Source organism: Aspergillus mulundensis (genome assembly GCF_003369625.1).
Source record: "Aspergillus mulundensis strain DSM 5745 chromosome Unknown scaffold_7, whole genome shotgun sequence".
Lineage (NCBI taxonomy): Eukaryota > Fungi > Ascomycota > Eurotiomycetes > Eurotiales > Aspergillaceae > Aspergillus > Aspergillus mulundensis.
Window position 1 is genome coordinate 1,431,076 of NW_020797895.1, and position 16,016 is coordinate 1,447,091.

At 52.6% G+C, this 16,016-nt stretch overlaps 7 protein-coding genes across 7 annotated transcripts; 4 read left to right on the forward strand and 3 right to left on the reverse strand.

Moving 5' to 3' along the window:
* Positions 1-143: 143 nt before the first annotated feature.
* Positions 144-1,037, reverse strand: DSM5745_07265 (uncharacterized protein; the record flags this gene model as incomplete). The annotated part of the gene is made up of 2 exons (XM_026749281.1): positions 144-739; positions 794-1,037. 2 exons carry the CDS (start codon positions 1,035-1,037, stop codon positions 144-146), a joined length of 840 nt encoding a protein of 279 aa, XP_026602371.1.
* A 1,082-nt stretch (positions 1,038-2,119) lies between these two features.
* On the forward strand, positions 2,120-3,608 carry DSM5745_07266 (glycosyltransferase family 31 protein; the record flags this gene model as incomplete). The annotated part of the gene is made up of 2 exons (XM_026749282.1): positions 2,120-3,187; positions 3,246-3,608. 2 exons carry the CDS (start codon positions 2,120-2,122, stop codon positions 3,606-3,608), a joined length of 1,431 nt encoding a protein of 476 aa, XP_026602372.1.
* A 403-nt stretch (positions 3,609-4,011) lies between these two features.
* Positions 4,012-5,133, reverse strand: DSM5745_07267 (glycosyltransferase family 32 protein; the record flags this gene model as incomplete). The annotated part of the gene is made up of 1 exon (XM_026749283.1): positions 4,012-5,133. One exon carries the CDS (start codon positions 5,131-5,133, stop codon positions 4,012-4,014), a length of 1,122 nt encoding a protein of 373 aa, XP_026602373.1.
* Positions 5,134-6,405: 1,272 nt separating this feature from the next.
* exg2 (putative exo-beta-1,3-glucanase) lies at positions 6,406-8,981 on the forward strand (the record flags this gene model as incomplete). The annotated part of the gene is made up of 3 exons (XM_026749284.1): positions 6,406-7,470; positions 7,517-8,523; positions 8,570-8,981. 3 exons carry the CDS (start codon positions 6,406-6,408, stop codon positions 8,979-8,981), a joined length of 2,484 nt encoding a protein of 827 aa, XP_026602374.1.
* Positions 8,982-9,479: 498 nt separating this feature from the next.
* Positions 9,480-10,610, forward strand: DSM5745_07269 (uncharacterized protein; the record flags this gene model as incomplete). Its single annotated transcript, XM_026749285.1, has 3 exons — positions 9,480-9,999; positions 10,052-10,345; positions 10,402-10,610. 3 exons carry the CDS (start codon positions 9,480-9,482, stop codon positions 10,608-10,610), a joined length of 1,023 nt encoding a protein of 340 aa, XP_026602375.1.
* Positions 10,611-11,150: 540 nt separating this feature from the next.
* Positions 11,151-13,074, reverse strand: DSM5745_07270 (uncharacterized protein; the record flags this gene model as incomplete). Its single annotated transcript, XM_026749286.1, has 7 exons — positions 11,151-11,577; positions 11,640-12,034; positions 12,108-12,402; positions 12,513-12,594; positions 12,656-12,736; positions 12,789-12,857; positions 12,915-13,074. The coding sequence occupies 7 exons, from the start codon at positions 13,072-13,074 to the stop codon at positions 11,151-11,153; spliced, it is 1,509 nt and encodes a 502-aa protein (XP_026602376.1).
* Positions 13,075-13,730: 656 nt separating this feature from the next.
* On the forward strand, positions 13,731-15,428 carry DSM5745_07271 (putative beta-galactosidase; the record flags this gene model as incomplete). The annotated part of the gene is made up of 1 exon (XM_026749287.1): positions 13,731-15,428. The coding sequence occupies one exon, from the start codon at positions 13,731-13,733 to the stop codon at positions 15,426-15,428; it is 1,698 nt and encodes a 565-aa protein (XP_026602377.1).
* Between the last annotated feature and the right edge of the window lie 588 nt (positions 15,429-16,016).

Genomic DNA, 16,016 nt, shown 5'->3' on the forward strand with positions numbered 1-16,016 from the left:
CGCAACGCATCGAGTTCGGAACATGGGACTCATGTCTATGACCAGATGAGAGTGAAGGATACAGTAGACAGACGATGAGTGATTGCCCTGCCCTGCTTTTCAGACTAGTCCAGCATTGCGATGGCACCGGCACGTCAACATACTCAATGTCCCGACAGCTCCTGAAACCTCGACTGGACGCCAACGCCCGTATTCGCCGCATCGACCTCGCTCGGACCACGCCACTGAGTCGGCGGCTTATACGGCGCAGGCCCAGCAACTTCCGAGAGCGGTGCTGGCGGCGGCCCGTACGGCCCTATCCCCGGGACACCACCACCAGCACCAGGATACTGCTGCAACTGCTGCTGCTGCGCTTGCAGGGCCTTGGCGCGCTTGCGGAAGTAGAAGGCTGCGACGCCGGCGAGGGCGAGGGCGGGCACGCCCAGGCCGACGCCGATGCCGATGCCGACTTTCGCGCCGGTGTCGAGGCCGTCGTCGGAGGAGGAGTCGGTTGCTTGCGGGTCTGAGGCTGTGTCGTTGGTGCCTGGGGTTGAGGTTGGAGTTGAGGTTGAGGTTGTGGTGGTAGAGGGATCTGGGGATGAGGCGTTGATGCGGAAGTAGGAGGATGAGAAGTAGGGGATTCCGCCTTCGCTGTCGCGGTTATCGTTCCACAATGTCGCGAAGAACACGTCGTTCCAGGTTAGGTTGACGTCTGGGTTCATGTCGTAGCTGTATGAGATGGGTTGGTCGTTTTCGTTTTCTGGAGCGTTTGGTTAGTATAGGGCCAAGAAAGTTGTAAGGTTGCAGGACGTACCAAAAAGAGTAAGGGAAGATGCATTTTCGTTTTGCCACAGGACGAGACTGATTCTCGTCCAGTTGGTCGTCCAAGTGAATACGAAGTCGGTGTCTCGCGGATAGACAGGATACTCGTCTGTGTTGTTTCCGCTGTCAAGTTGGGCCTGCTGCGAGCCGGGGCTTAAGAAGTAGTTGTTCGATGTTGACTGGGCATAACAAAGGCTAATGCCATAGACGGCGAGAAAACAGACGAGGGACTTCATTTCCTTTACGCCTGCCTAGCACGCACAGAGATAGAGTTGTGGAACTTGCAGGGCTTTGTTAGAGAACAGGCGTGGACGCAGGTAGGAAAGATGATCCCGAGCGACACAGCATCAGATTCTCTGCGAGACAAACTTGGGAGAATCAGAGGGCCAACCTGGGCCTTGGGCTTCTTGTCCTTCTTATTGGGCTTCAGTAAGCCTCAAGTGCATGTTCTCGGCGCTCGTAGCCTCGTAGACGTGCATAGTGCAGATCAGACTCGGCCTCTATGTGGACCAGCTCCGTCTTCGTACGGAGTACAGTCCCTGGAATCTGCACATGGCATCCGTTCAGCTGCTGAGCCTGTACGCGGCCTTGAGTGGCTCGATAAGTAACGCCATAGCCCCCGTCGTCATTCGGCCCCGAACTTGTATTTCCGTAAGGGAACTTGCAGGGACAAGGCTGAAACGAAGGAGCACGTATTTCGTAAGCCTGTGGTAGAGGCAGGATGACAGGTCATCGACCAGACAAAGCCGACTCGGCTCTCAGCTGCGCTGATGGGATGATCTATTTCCTAACGGCGCCTAGGATTGATTGCCTCGTAAGGTGCGCATATTGCAGAATTCCGCGTCCGACAAGGGCTGAAGATAACAAGGACGAATCCAGCCCTCTTGCGAGCTCTCGGCCTGCAGAAGAACCCTGTCAAGTCACCGAGTTTATGCCAATCAAGCGGTGCGGATAGTCGCTGGCCGGCCAGTCGAGACTGTGTGGAGGCGGCAGCGAGGCGCGGGCTGCAGTTAGTCTCACGTAGTGTCAGTTAGCGGGGATTAGCGCTGTGATTGGCAGGCAGGCTAAAGATCAAACCGGACGCCTGAAACTCGACGAACGATGCCACTGCATCGCAGTCGGATGGGACCATGATGATGCATGACTGGCTGTGGAGCGGAAGTCTGGAAGTGGACAAAAGAGTGTGAGGAGAAGCGTTGTTCCATTCCATTCCTGACTGCCTGGCTTCGTCAGCGTTTGGTTGGAATCTGGCGTTCAACCTCATGTCGACGACGGCCACTCCCTTTTAATCCTCATCCTGTCTTTTCTTTTCTTCCCCATGCGATCACCGGATTTCAAGCGCCGGAAGACCGCGTGGGTGGCGCTGGCCGCCATTTGCCTGGCCTGCACTCTTTCGCTGCTCTTTTACCAGTATGAGGACATCCCACTGTCTCTATCTTCAAGTCGTCCAGTGAACCCAGTACTGGAAACCCAAACAATTAACGACCACTTAAATACCACTACCCCGAGCAGTTCGCCGTCTCCTATCAGCAGCAATAGTGCCACCCCATATAACCCCAGCAATGCTGTGCAAGGCGATCGCCGCTGTCAAGCCTTCGCCGATCCCGGCAACGTCGTCTTCGTGATCAAAACCGGCGCCACCGAAATCTACGAAAAACTGCCCACGCAACTCCTCACAACTCTCGGCTGCACCGAGGACTTTCTTCTCTTCTCCGACCTAGACGAGCAAATCGGCCCCTACCGGATCCGCGATACCCTCGCCGATTTCAACGAGACCCTCAAAGCCACCCTCCCGGATTTCGAGTTGTACCGGCTACAGCATGAGTTTCGTCGCACCAATCAGGATATGGCACGCCTAAAGGGCGAACATGCATGGAAGCTGGACAAGTACAAGTTCCTGCATCTGGTGGAAAAGGCGTGGCTGGAGCGCCCGGGCCGCGATTGGTACTTTTTCTTCGAGACGGATACCTACATTGTTTGGACAAATCTTGTCCTATGGTTACAACGGATCTCGCCGCCCACGGAGCCGCTGTACTACGGCTCCGTTGCGTACTTTATGAACGACCCCTTTGCGCACGGTGGTAGCGGGATCATGATCTCGGGCAAGCTGCTCGAGCAGTTTATTGGTGGGGAGCCCGGGCTCGCGAATAAATACGACGATGTTTTCGAGTCGAATTGCTGCGGGGATTCTGTGCTCGCGAATACTATCCGCAAGGAGCTCAACATCACGGTCCAGAACATGTTCCCGCAGATCAACGGGGAGAAGCCATCGACGCTCCCCTTCGGCCCGACGCACTGGTGCCAGCCCGTTGTAACGATGCACCACCTGCACCCGCGGGAGCGGGCGGCGATCTTTGACTTCGAGCAGGCCCGGCCAGACCTAACTGTATTTCCCTCCTTTCCACATTTTCAAGAAAACAAACTAATAATACCTTCCCACCTAGCAACCCCTTACCTTCGCCGAACTCTCACACCTCACCTTCCCCAACGATACCATGTTCGATTACGAAGAAGACTGGGACAACCTCTCAAACATCGGAATCGAATTCGCCGGCGCGCTCTCCCCATCCCTCGAAACCTGCCGCGACGCCTGCAAGGGGCTGAAGCAGTGCTTCCAGTGGCGGTACGACACGGACGGGAAATGCGAGGTCTCGACGCAGGCGTTCCGTCTCGGCGCGAAGAGGTGGCCGACGAAGGACGGGCACCGTGTGTTTTCGGGATGGAATACCGATGTCATCCGTCAGTGGAGGGAGGACCATCCTTGCCACGGCGTGAAATGGGTTGAGCCTAGGGCGCCGGATTCATGACCAGGATTCGGCTGGGGAGGGTTGGTGGGACGACTGGATGGTTTGGTTATTTTTGTACTACGTGTCGCTCTTGTTGAGACTGGGTCTTGGAGAGGAGTTTCTTTTCTTTGCTTGCGGCGCAGGCGTTACGATTTGATATCGCTTTTCTTTCCAGGGTATTAAGGTCATTTTTGGTGACCTGAATTAGGTCGTGTCTGGTCGAGCTTATCTCGTTTGTTTGAAACAGATTAGATATTCTCATGCCGGTATATAGATAGCTACCTTATGTACAAAGTGTAGATACATGCGTCTAATCATTATATCCAACGCGTAAAACAACCCGGACCGGCGTGTATGAAAACAGACAATAGAAGCTAAAGAACAGAATTTGCGAAGAAGAGAAGGAAGGAAGTCTAGAGAAAATTCATGAAGAGGCCGCGGTTTGCTGTGTCTTTGGCGCATTCTGACCCTCCTCTCCACCGACCTCGTTCTTCCATGACCCGGCATACTGATGTGATACCAGGTACGGGCCCTGATCCGTTGGGTTGCCGCCCTGCAACGCGGCAAAGGCGGCTTGTGGTAGGACCATGATATCGCCGATGAGCTTTGGCTCCTTCAGCTGATGAATGTGTTGTTTCGTGATATCCTGGCCAGTCTCCTCGGAGACGCTCTGGAGCAGTGCCATCGTGATAGCCTGCGGGCCTGTAACGGCTACCACTTCACCGACCATGGCCTTGGTGATTTGTGACAGAGAGACATGGTTTTCTATCGCCGTGGTCTTGAGCTGCTTAACGACATACTCGATGACATTCTTGAAATGCAAAAGATGCGGTTTGGCCATGACCGTCCAGCTGGTGAACTGCCATCCGTCGAATTCAATACCCACGACAACGTTGACCGGGTGTTCCGTGTCCTTGGTGTACTTCTCGGGAATCCAGCCGGATACAGGAACTTCGTCTTGGACGTCGAGGTCGCTCCAGATACCGCCGTCGGCGTAGAGGATGAGGACGCGGAGGAAGTCGGCTTTGAGGATGGGCACTTGCAGGGCCATGTATGTTTCGAGCACGTCGGGCCAGTCGGCGTAGTTTTCGCGAACATATTGGTCGGCGCTGTCGTCGGTGAGCAGCTCATGGCGGAAGTGGGGGTTCTTTTCGAGCCATAGCTTCATCAACTTCTGGGCTTGCTCGCTGACACCCTTTGGGCCACATTTATGCCAGATCTTCGCGGGGAACGTAGGAGACGCTTCGTGTGCGAGGAGGGGTTTGATGCCTGTGCCGGTTTCTGTGTCGCCTGCGGGCGCGGGCGCGTTTGCGGTCTTCTCGGCATTTAGGGTCTTTGTAGCCGTCACGGTGGCAGTTACCGTTACAGTGGCGGGATCTGTCTTGGAGGTGATCGCGGCGGGGATAGCAGTATGTAGGGACATCTCAAGGGCTTCATTTTGCGTGTTGAGACGGATGACTCGGTTGAAAAGGTACATGTTGAAGATGAGGAGGAAGACGACGATGGCCGCCACATAGCGACTCGGGCTCACCATGAGGCCCGCCATCCTGAAACGAAAGTATAGAAGAAGAAATCGGAGCAAAGAGATTACTAGAAAAGGTAGAAGGTCAAGGACAAAAGAGCGTCAGGAATAATCAATTATTACTCGGAGGAATAATGAATGTGCGAAAAACAAAGACTTTTAGCCAGATCGCATGGCGGAGATTATTGTCTCTCAGAAAGGACTCAAGGCGGGCGCGACCTGGGAGGCTTGCCAAAGCAGCAAAGCTGAAGAAAGTGATTGAGAGGCTTATGCAGGGGCCACTTGGTCACTCATTTATCGATTTGGAGGATCCGATGTGAAGACGCAATCTCGACTTCGGGCAAAATTGCAGCGCAGTTCAAATAAACAGACTCAACGCTGAACGGACAACGCACCTCACAGCCTCGAATTTGAGAGCCTGGATCATGAGCGGGAAATCAGCCGTTTGAGGAGGAGAAGGCTAATTTTGGCGAGAGGATCCTCTGGATCAGGAGAGACACTTTTGACAGGAAGGAGGAGGCCAAGCTCCGGTCACATTTGCCTCGTCTCTAAATTGGGGCTGTCGCAGGCGCCGCCCGGCTGGACTTGAAAGACCCTGCTGAAAGGTCCGTGGATTCCATGGATCTCATTTGCTCTCAGGCACAAAATGGGGTCAACTCATGCATCCACTGCGCCTCCACCATTATAGCCACGCTCTGCTGGCCTTGGCCTCATTGGCTAAGTTTGCCAATTGGATCATTTTGGGGCCATCGAAGGAAACGTGCCGCTGGCTTCGGAGCATCGGTCGATGGGCTCCGTCTCGGCCGCGGTTAATCGATTCTCCGCGATTCCTCAGCAGTAAGCAGTGAAGCACGCTGATTGCAGGACTGCAGCCACAATTGGCAATCAACGTCTGACAAAGACGGTGTGAAATAAAGAACTTGGTTGGAGCCTCATTCGGCATTAGATTTTTGATTCGCGTCATAGAGTTCGCGATAACCCCATGTCCCATGGAATTCGCTGCCATAACGTGCTTGAGTTCGTGGTTGGGCACGTGCTAGCCTCACGCTATCCCGATCAGGAAATCCTGAAACATTCAGGCAACGACGACGAGAAAACAGCTGGCCAGCTTGGCTGCTCTTGTCCCCTACTTGGCGAAAACACTGTGTGGACGACATTGCTGCTCATGTGTCCTCCCCCTTGAGGTTCTTCCTCAAGCTTCAATGCGCCATCTCCGCACGGGATAGAATTCCGCGGGCAGCACCAGTATTCCGCCTTTTGACGCGAGACACCGCATTCTTCGGATAACACCATTGCATGCCCAGCCAATCCCGCAGTCGGGACCGGTATGGTCGCGACCGCGATCGAGATCGATCCCGCGTTCAATCGCGCAGACGATACCACGAGTCCGAAGACGATGATGACGATTTCGACGACAACCCGCGCGACCGGCGTTACAGACGGGATGGCTATAGCCGGGCACCGGCCGATTCACGAGCTTACGATTCTTACGACGATTACGAAATAGTTGATGTGGCGGAGGAACCACGGAGAGACCGGTCGGATACGGAGCGACGACGGGAACGATCGAGGGCCTCGCCGGCTACGTCTCCTCGCAAACGAGAACGTACACGGGACCGGGACGGTGGCCACAGGCGAAAACGTACGGACGATAACGATCCCGCGCCGCAAACACATCGGGATCGGGGGTCACGGACAAGACGGGATCGCGCTTTGGACGACGAGGAATTAGAAGACGCTGCACGAAGACACCGCCGGCGAGAACGAGAGCGCGAGCGAGAGAGGCGTGGCGGAACCTCTAAACACAAGAGCACGGACTCGTCGAACAGTTCTGCTGGGTTGCTGAATGCCGACGCCTTGGCCAAACTCAGGGCACAGCATGAAGAGCTAGACCGTCAGGAGCAACGTCGAGCTGACAAGGAAGCCAAAGCAGAAAAGAAAAGAAGGCGGAAGCGCGCAGCGGTTGAAGGGCAGACGCGCACTCTCGCACCGTTCCCGGATGAGGTCCCTCGGGGTCAATCTAAAGGGCGTATTGTGTCCGGAGCGTACCTTGAAGAAGGCAGGGCTCCGGATATGGAAGTCAGATTGCGCGGGGGTGCGCGAGGACCGCCAAGAGACAGACATTGGGAAAAGGAAAATGATGCATCAGCTGCAAAAGTACCGTTTTGGAAGCGAAGAAAATGGTGGTGGATTGGAGCTATTGTCCTTGTTATCGTGATCATAATCATTGTCGTCGCGGTTGTTGTATCAAACAATAAAAATGGAGGCTCTGATTCGGACTCCGGCTCTAGCTCAGCTGATTCATCAGACTGGGGTGGTGACAAATCAGCCCTAGATGGACTTGATCACGACAGTATTCCAGTACGCCCGCTATCTTCTATCATTGACTGATATTAACCGGCTTTAGGAATCCGCACGAGGCACCGTCCTGGACCCATGGACATGGTACGAAACTACAGACTTCAACGTGACCTACACGGACGAGACTGTCGGCGGTCTTTCTATCATGGGTTTGAACTCCACCTGGGACGATTCTGTCGCGCCAAACGAAAACGTACCGGCACTCAACAAGCCATTCCCTTACGGATCGCAACCAATCCGCGGTGTTAATATTGGAGGATTGCTCTCCCTCGAACCGTTCATTAAGCCCTCGTTGTTCGAAGGATACTCGTCGGATGTGGTCGACGAGTACACATTGACCACAACGTTGGGCGATAAAGCCGCTCACGTTCTAGAAGAACACTACGCAACATTCATCACCGAGCAAGACTTTGCCGATATGGCTGAAGCTGGAATAGACCATGTCCGAATCCCGTTTTCCTACTGGGCAGTGAACCCTAGGGATGATGAGCCGTACGTGGCCAGAATCTCCTGGCGATATCTTCTCCGCGTTATCGAGTACTGCCGCAAGTACGGGCTGCGAGTGAATCTTGATCCGCACGGTATGCCGGGTAGTCAAAATGGCATGAACCACAGCGGACGGCAGGGCAGCATTCGCTGGCTAAATGGCGATGACGGCGACACGTTTGCTCAACGCTCGCTCGAATTTCACGAGAAGATCTCCAAATTTTTTGCGCAAGACCGATACAAGAACGTCATCGCCATCTACGGCCTCATTAATGAACCATACATGCTTTCTCTGGACGTCGAGAAAGTCCTCAACTGGACTACCACGGCCACCGAGTTGGTCCAAAAGAACAACATCACCGCGAAGATAGCCTTCCACGACGGCTTTCTCAACCTCAGCAAGTGGAAGACTATGCTCAAGAATGGACCGCCAAACCTTCTTCTTGACACCCACCAGTACACCATCTACAATGTCGCGCAAATCGTCCTCAATCACACCGCAAAGATCAACTTTGTCTGCAATGACTGGGTCGGCATGATTGGTGAAGTCAATTCCACTTCTGAAGGGTACGTCCTCCTTATTATCTATAAGATAGACACTGACGAGAACAAGCTGGGGCCCTACTATATGTGGTGAATGGACACAAGCCGACACTGACTGCACTAAAAACCTCAACAATATTGGCCGCGGCACTCGCTGGGAAGGGACATACTCTACGGACGACTCAACAATGTACTGTCCCACGGCCGACCAGGGCACTTGCAGTTGTACCAAGGCCAACGCAGACCCGTCAGATTACTCAGATGACTACAAGCTGTTTCTAAAAACATACGCGGAGGCCCAGATGTATGCATTTGAGCAAGCACAGGGCTGGTTCTACTGGACGTGGCACACGGAGTCGGCGCCGCAGTGGAGCTATAAGACGGGTTGGCAGAATGGCTTTATGCCTGCGAAGGCGTATAGCCTTGACTTTAAGTGTGGCGATGAGGTGCCGAGCTTTGGGGCCTTGCCGGAGTACTATTGATGCTTTCTACCACACTGTTTGGGTCTAACGAATTGCATACGCGGAATTGTTGTGTTGGTTTCTTTTTTGCACATATGGGACTTTTGAATTGGACATATCAGAATTTCAGCAATCTAATACCCGGGTGTCACTAAAGCATTTCAACTCAAAACTCTCATTTTCAACCTCAGCTTGTGGATAGCTGGCAAGGCAGAGCTGGTCACCTTCTACCAGGATTGTCGAACAGCTTACACTGTAGCCCCAAGAACGACTACCAGAAGCTCCCAGGATATTTACACGCTGACATCTTGATTCACTAAGAGTCAACATCGAAAATAAGCCTTTTTCATCTTCAAATGGATCTCGTCACGTGCGACGCCCTTTCTCCAACCAATGTGCTTGGTCGATTTGGGCTTCGCCTTCTCACCACCCCTCGCTACCATAGGTACCTACCCGTCACTAACAGCCACGAGATCTCAGATATGTATTTCATTACGTTATACTGCCGTTGACACGATCATGAAGGTGGCCAAATCGTGCAGGCAATGTCGCCTAGCCAAGCGGAGATGCACCCCAGGCACACTTCCTCGCTTAGCCTGTACACTATGTGCTCAGAAGGGTCTTGAATGCTCCTTTTTGGCCACCAAGGCACCAAACTACCCAAAGTCTATCTTCCCGGCAGGGACTGCACTAAAACACTCGGCGGAATTGAGAGACGAAGTCCGGGATCAGCTTGTCGACCTCTACCTGAAGTTCATCCACGACAAACCTCACACGTTGTTTCACCCGACCAATTTAAAATCCCGAGTGCAAGCTGGATCGTTACCAGACGCGACCCTTCTCAGTGTTCTTGCTCTTGAGGCCAGGTTTTCAGATGAACGGAACGTACGAGAGCGGGCCAAGGACTTCTTTCACAAAGCCAAGGAGTCGTTCAAGCGAACACTTGACGATGTGACGCTGGATAATGTCCATGCAGCTACCCTCATAGGCAATCTATGCGGGGTTGAAGGGGACTCAAAGGGAGAATCACTTTTCTTTGGTACGTGCGCTTACCAATGTGTTCTTTTCCCCGTTCTGATTATGCGTATCAGGCATCTCTTTTCGTATGGCTCAGATTCTCCGTCTCCCCGGGGCTAGTCCGCAAGACGATACAATCATGAGAGAAATCAAAACCCGAACCTACTGGTCTTTATACATGATCGACCAATGGTCCTCCGCTGGCTTAGACATGCCACGACAAATTTTTGAAACGAGTCAGCATCCGCTACCAATGTTGGAGTTGGAGTTCTGGAAACTGAGACCGGGAGAGCAACATGTTCGTAATATGGGACAAAGCCACTCCCCTGGTCTCTGGGGCTACATGATCATCCTCGCTCGGATATTCGGTAAGATACAGGTGTTGCACCGTCAGCTTGTCAACAGCGACTTGACGGATACGGAGGCAGAAGAGCAAACTCGCATATTAGCGCTGGAGCTCGAGGAATTCACCCACAACCTTCCCACCAGCGTGAAGCACTCGCAAGAAAACTTAGAGCACCATGCCAGGCTGGGCCTAGGAGCAACGTTCGTCGCCCTACATCTGGGCTATCATCATTATTCAACTCTCCTATACTTCCATTACCTGGACTCAACCCTTACCCAGGTCCCTAATCAAGCTCTATTTGCAGAGCGTTGCAAGTACCACGCAGCAGTTTTCAGTGACCTTCTGAGCTCTTCCAGTAAAGTAGCCGGCTGTGAAGCTGTATACTTCATTGTTTCGCATATGACGGTAATATCATCGTCTGCTTTGCTGCATGCTCTTTTGTTCGGGGAGCCTAGTGAGCTACCTGACGCACGGAGGCGACTATATTCCAACTTCCAAATCCTTCTCAAGCTTAAGCAATTCTGGCCGGACGTGGAGGCAATGGTAAGCCTTTCGTGACATCTGTGATTGCATTGTTGATTATTCTAGATTGCACGACTTTTCACATTCCAAGAGGCTTGCATGAGATCTACTGACCAAGTATACGTGGTCGATAAGTGGATAGTAAAGTTTCTGCTTCAGCATGCACTGCCAATTGAAAAGAATCGCCGACCTCCCGCCACCGAATACCTTGCAGAAAGAGATAGATTTGCTGAGGATGCACTGTCTATCCTTCGCCAGCCGGACCCAAGATGAACTTGAATGAACCCTTTGGCTCTACACTCCAGCTATTGAGATTCCTTCTCTACGATCGCAGACCTTGCCTTAGCACTCTCGGGATCCAGTACTGCTACCTTATCACCGTCGAAAAGGGCGGCAATCTCCTCCAGTGTTGGCCCCTTTGTTTCCACAAAGAGGAAATAGATGCACAGGCATTCCACAACGAGGATTGCGATGTAAACAAAGTAGAAGCGCCACTGCAAATCTTCCAGTCCTATGGGGTTCACATACTGGTTGAAGACCGATGAAAGAGCAGTCAAGGCAAGGTTGAGAGCAAGCCCCTTGGCTCGAATGTTGAAAGGCAGTATCTCTGCACAGTACGCTACTGTGAGACCTGGCCACGCAAAGCCAGCAACGCCATAGTACAGGAAGATCATGGCAATTACCGCGCTCCCAGCTCTTGAATTCTCATTCTGGGCATAGACAGCGGAACATCTGTCAACCAGTTAGCTGTAAGTTCTTTAAGCATTCTTCAGTTGTCACGTTGGCTAGCATACCCAGTCCAAACGCTAAAGGTGATCAGCATTCCAACAGCAGCTATCATGAAAAGCTTCCTTCGCCCTAGAACGTCCACTAGGAAGGCCGAAAACCCGATAGCGACAAGGAACGACCATATCTGCAACCCGCCGTTGATGATTGCTTGATCGCTGGATGAAGTGATACCGACAGACTGAAGAATCGAGTGGATATAGTATGAAACAAGCCCGTTTCCTGAACATTGGGAGAAGAAAGACACCAGCGCGATGAGGAGCAAACGCTTCCGGTTCCCGGGGGTTCTGACTAACAGCGCCCAGCTATTCCCGGTAGTCTCCTTTTCGATGCTTATGGTGTTCTGGATCTCTCGATATTGCCATTCACAGAATTTGTCGTTCTGGTCTCCGTTGCCATGGTACTATATTATTCCCGTCAAATCAAATCTGGAACAAGCATACCGCAAGATGAGCCAAATAAGAGGATCCGCTTACTTTGACGAGGATATTGAACGCATCATCAGTTTTACCCTTTGCGCAAAGCCAACGGGGACTTTCTGGAAGTAACCATACACCTACGAACTGAATCGCGGGCATGGCAGCCTGAAGGCCAACGGGAATCCTCCATGATGCGTTTGAGGTGTACTCGATTGTACCAAACACAGTCCATGCGGCGATAATAGAGCCAATATACCAAAGTGTATTGTACATCGTCGTCAATGTGCCGCGGTGCTGAGGATGAGCAAGTTCGGTCACGAGTAGAGGGGCCGAGCCCTGGCTAACATTTGATCTGATTCCAGTCATTAGATAAAACCGCGGGATATGTTACGGTGAAGATACCCGAGACCGACCAAGAACCTTCCTGCGATGAACATGCTCCGGTTTACCGACGGCACTGACTGGACGACTACTCCGACAAAAATCACAATAATGCCCGCCGCCACTCCTGCCCGACGACCCAGTAGGTCGGCAATATATGAAGCTATCATCAAATTGGCTTGTGTAAGTGGATGACATGATTACCCTTTGGAGTGGCCACATACAGAAAAGCAAAGCACAAATGCCTCCGATATTGTGGATTGCGGTTAACAACCCTAAGTCGGAACCCGTGGGATCGCCAAAATCTGTACTTCATTAGCCAGTCCGACAAGGTACACCGTACAGAGAGCATCTCACAGTCCCGCCACGGCGGCATGGTTTGCAATCCGTTCAACAGCGAACCGTCATATCCATTGATCGTCGAGCCTTGAAAGCCGTATCGTTAGGACGACTAGTAGACGGGGCAGAGATCTTGCAACCTACCGAGGAACAATATAGGCATCATGACGTACAACCTCCGCAGCCCAGAGTGTTTCCACCAGGTGACCGTTGGGATCTGGAAGTCCGTGGAGGACTGCGGTGTATCCTCTATGTGCTCGGTGGAGGATTGCCTTGTCCCATCGTTGCCTTTGGAGATATCCATTATGAAGCCCCGTCAGGCAGATTTTGTTTGAATATGCCCTGCTTCTGAAATCAACCATGACCATTTTCCAAGGGGCATAGCGCAGGCTTTATACTTACGAATGTGGCCCGAGGAATGTTGACTTCGCAACTGCCCTGTGCCGAGCGTCTTCTTTCATTTTCCCGGGACAGCATACCTACCACGCCACTTTCTAAATTCACGACTCTGGGGTATTCGTGGAGAAAACAAGGTTCTTGGGAGTCCAAACTTTACCATGCCTTTCCAACATTTCATGACTGAACCCCAAGTTGTGGAGCAATTCTTATTGGGTAGTTGTCCATTTAACCGGGGTTGCGGGATATCAGCCAGTCGGCAGTGGTCTTTGTCCGCTCCCCCGCAAAAAGACTCAATGTGCCAAGCTGTTGTGGACTAGAAATTTGGAGTCGCCGGGGTATGGATCGTATGACGCCGATTTCATGCATCTCGAGATCTATAGCGCTGTATGGCCCAATGAGCTGGCTTCAATGCCGAACAATGCATGCTGATGCTACATGCAGAGCGCAACGTCTCAGGCGGGGAAGGACAGGTATTGCCCGCAGCTGGTTATTTAATGCGCCTCTAACCAGACAGATTAATGCACCATCCAAGACAATCTTGTCTTTACTTTGTCTGTTACGATGTCTTCCGATAGCACAACGCTCCCCCATCTTCGAGCAATCGACGGTGGGAAGGAACTGATTGTCGATGGAAAGCCTTTTCTTATCCTTGGAGGCGAGCTTCAGAACTCTTCTCTCACTTCTGCCGAGTATATGGATACGGCATGGCAGAAACTAGTCGACACCCACTACAACACTGTGCTTGGGTGCGTTACCTGGGAGATGATCGAGCCTGTTGAAGGGGAATTCTCATTTGAAGAGCTTGACAAAGTCATTCTGGGGGCACGAAAGAACGGCCTTTGCCTCATCTTACTGTGGTTCGGTTCATTCAAGAACGGCATTTCAACCTACGTCCCTACGTGGGTCAAAACAAATGCTAAGCGGTTCCCTCGTGCGAAACTGAGAAAGGCCCGCGGTGTCCTTGAAACTGGCGACGTGCTCTCGATTTTTCATGATGAAGCTCCTAAAGCCGACGCTAAGGCTTTTACTCAGTTAATGCGGCACTTGAAGGAATTTGATGGGAACCAGTCCACGGTCATAATGGTGCAGGTAGAGAATGAAACCGGACTGCTGGGCGACTCACGCGACGCCAGTGCAGCAGCTGAAGAGCGCTTCTCCCAGCCTGTGCCGCAAGATTTGATATCCTACTTGGAGGATGGTTGGAACAACCTACATGTCGACTTGCGAGGGAACTTGAGCCACTTCAAAGCACAATCCTGGCCCAAAGGCTCGTGGGTCGAAGTCTTCGGCAAAGGTCCACGCACCGACGAGCTCTTCATGGCCTACCACTACGCCCAGTACCTGAACCAAGTAGCCGCGGCGGGGAAAGCCGAGTATCCTATCCCGCTATATACGAACGTCTGGCAGAACTACGTCGGCGAAGACGGCGACAACGACTTCCCTATCATTGCCGGCGGCGGCGGCCTTCCAGGCGACTACCCCTCAGGCGGTGGTACCAGCACCGTCCTCGACATCTGGCAAAAGTTCGCGCCGTCCCTGGACTTCATCGCCCCAGACGTCTACCTGAACGATTATTCAATCTCCTGCGCCAAGTACCGCCACCGCAATCAGCCCCTGTTTATCCCCGAACAACGCCGCGATGAGTACGGCGCCCGCCGTATATGGGCTGCCTACGGCACCTACCAAGCCCTCGGCGTATCGCCCTTTGGCATCGACACCCAAGAGCCAGCCACCAACCCTTTCACCAAGCACTACGCGCTTCTCTCCTCCGTTTCCCAGATTGTCCTCGCAGCCCACCGCACCCCCGGCTCCTCAGTCGGCTTCTACTTCGACGACCTCCGTCCCGACGGATCCGACTCCTCCAAACCCATCGTACGCCACTTCGCCTCCTACGAAATAACAATCGAGCGCTGCTTCGTCTTCGGCAAGCCCTCCGCGGGCTCAGGAATGATCATCCACCTCGGCGGCGCCAAGTTCCTCCTGATAGGCTGGGGCTTCCAGGTGCGCGCGAAATCGCTCTCGCCGACGTCCGCGTTTACGGGGATCCTGCGCTTCGAGGAGAAAATCGTGTCGAGCCCCGAAACGGGCGAGTTGAAGACGGGCAGAGTGCTTAATGGCGATGAGACGAGGAGTGGGCTGTACGCGATGATGCCGAGCGAAGACCCGGACTACGGCGGCTTTCCGATTTGCGTTACCATTCCGGCGAGGACGGGGATTGCGGAGGTGGAGTTTTATGAGTTGGATGAGGCGGATGTTTAGTTCTCGTGGTTACGATTCCCGTACCTAGGCCGAGTATATAGTTGGTTGGGATGAACTTGTACTGTGCGGCTTGGACTGGCAGAACTACGCAGAGATATTGTGAAAGCTCTCCTTATTTGCTCAGAGTTTAGCTATATTCCCAATCTGCGATGGAGCGGGAGTTTGAAGAGAGGTTGGACTCTGGTCGAAAGGAGGGCCGAGTGTAATATGTCTATATTTCGTTCTCACTACGACCGAGGATAATGGAGGGTAGGTTAATACTAACAGACCAAAATGCTAAGTAGAAGACGAGTGCGGAGTAAACAGGTCATTCATCTGAAAACATAGACCCAAAAAAGCAAAATCAACTTGGTATCTTTGCACAGAACAGCTAACAAATTCCAACGTAGCCCTTTTGTGATATGCCACGAACTCTTTAACCAGCCAGCAGTATCCACGACTATGAAATCGCGTTCATTATATCCATCGCACGTTGAAACATAACACATCAAACAAACAACAGCGAGTAGATCGGACCTGTCCCACAACCAGCGCAGGGAGTATACGCAGTGTCCTTGCCTTCCCTTATTGTTTAAGATAGGGAATTGA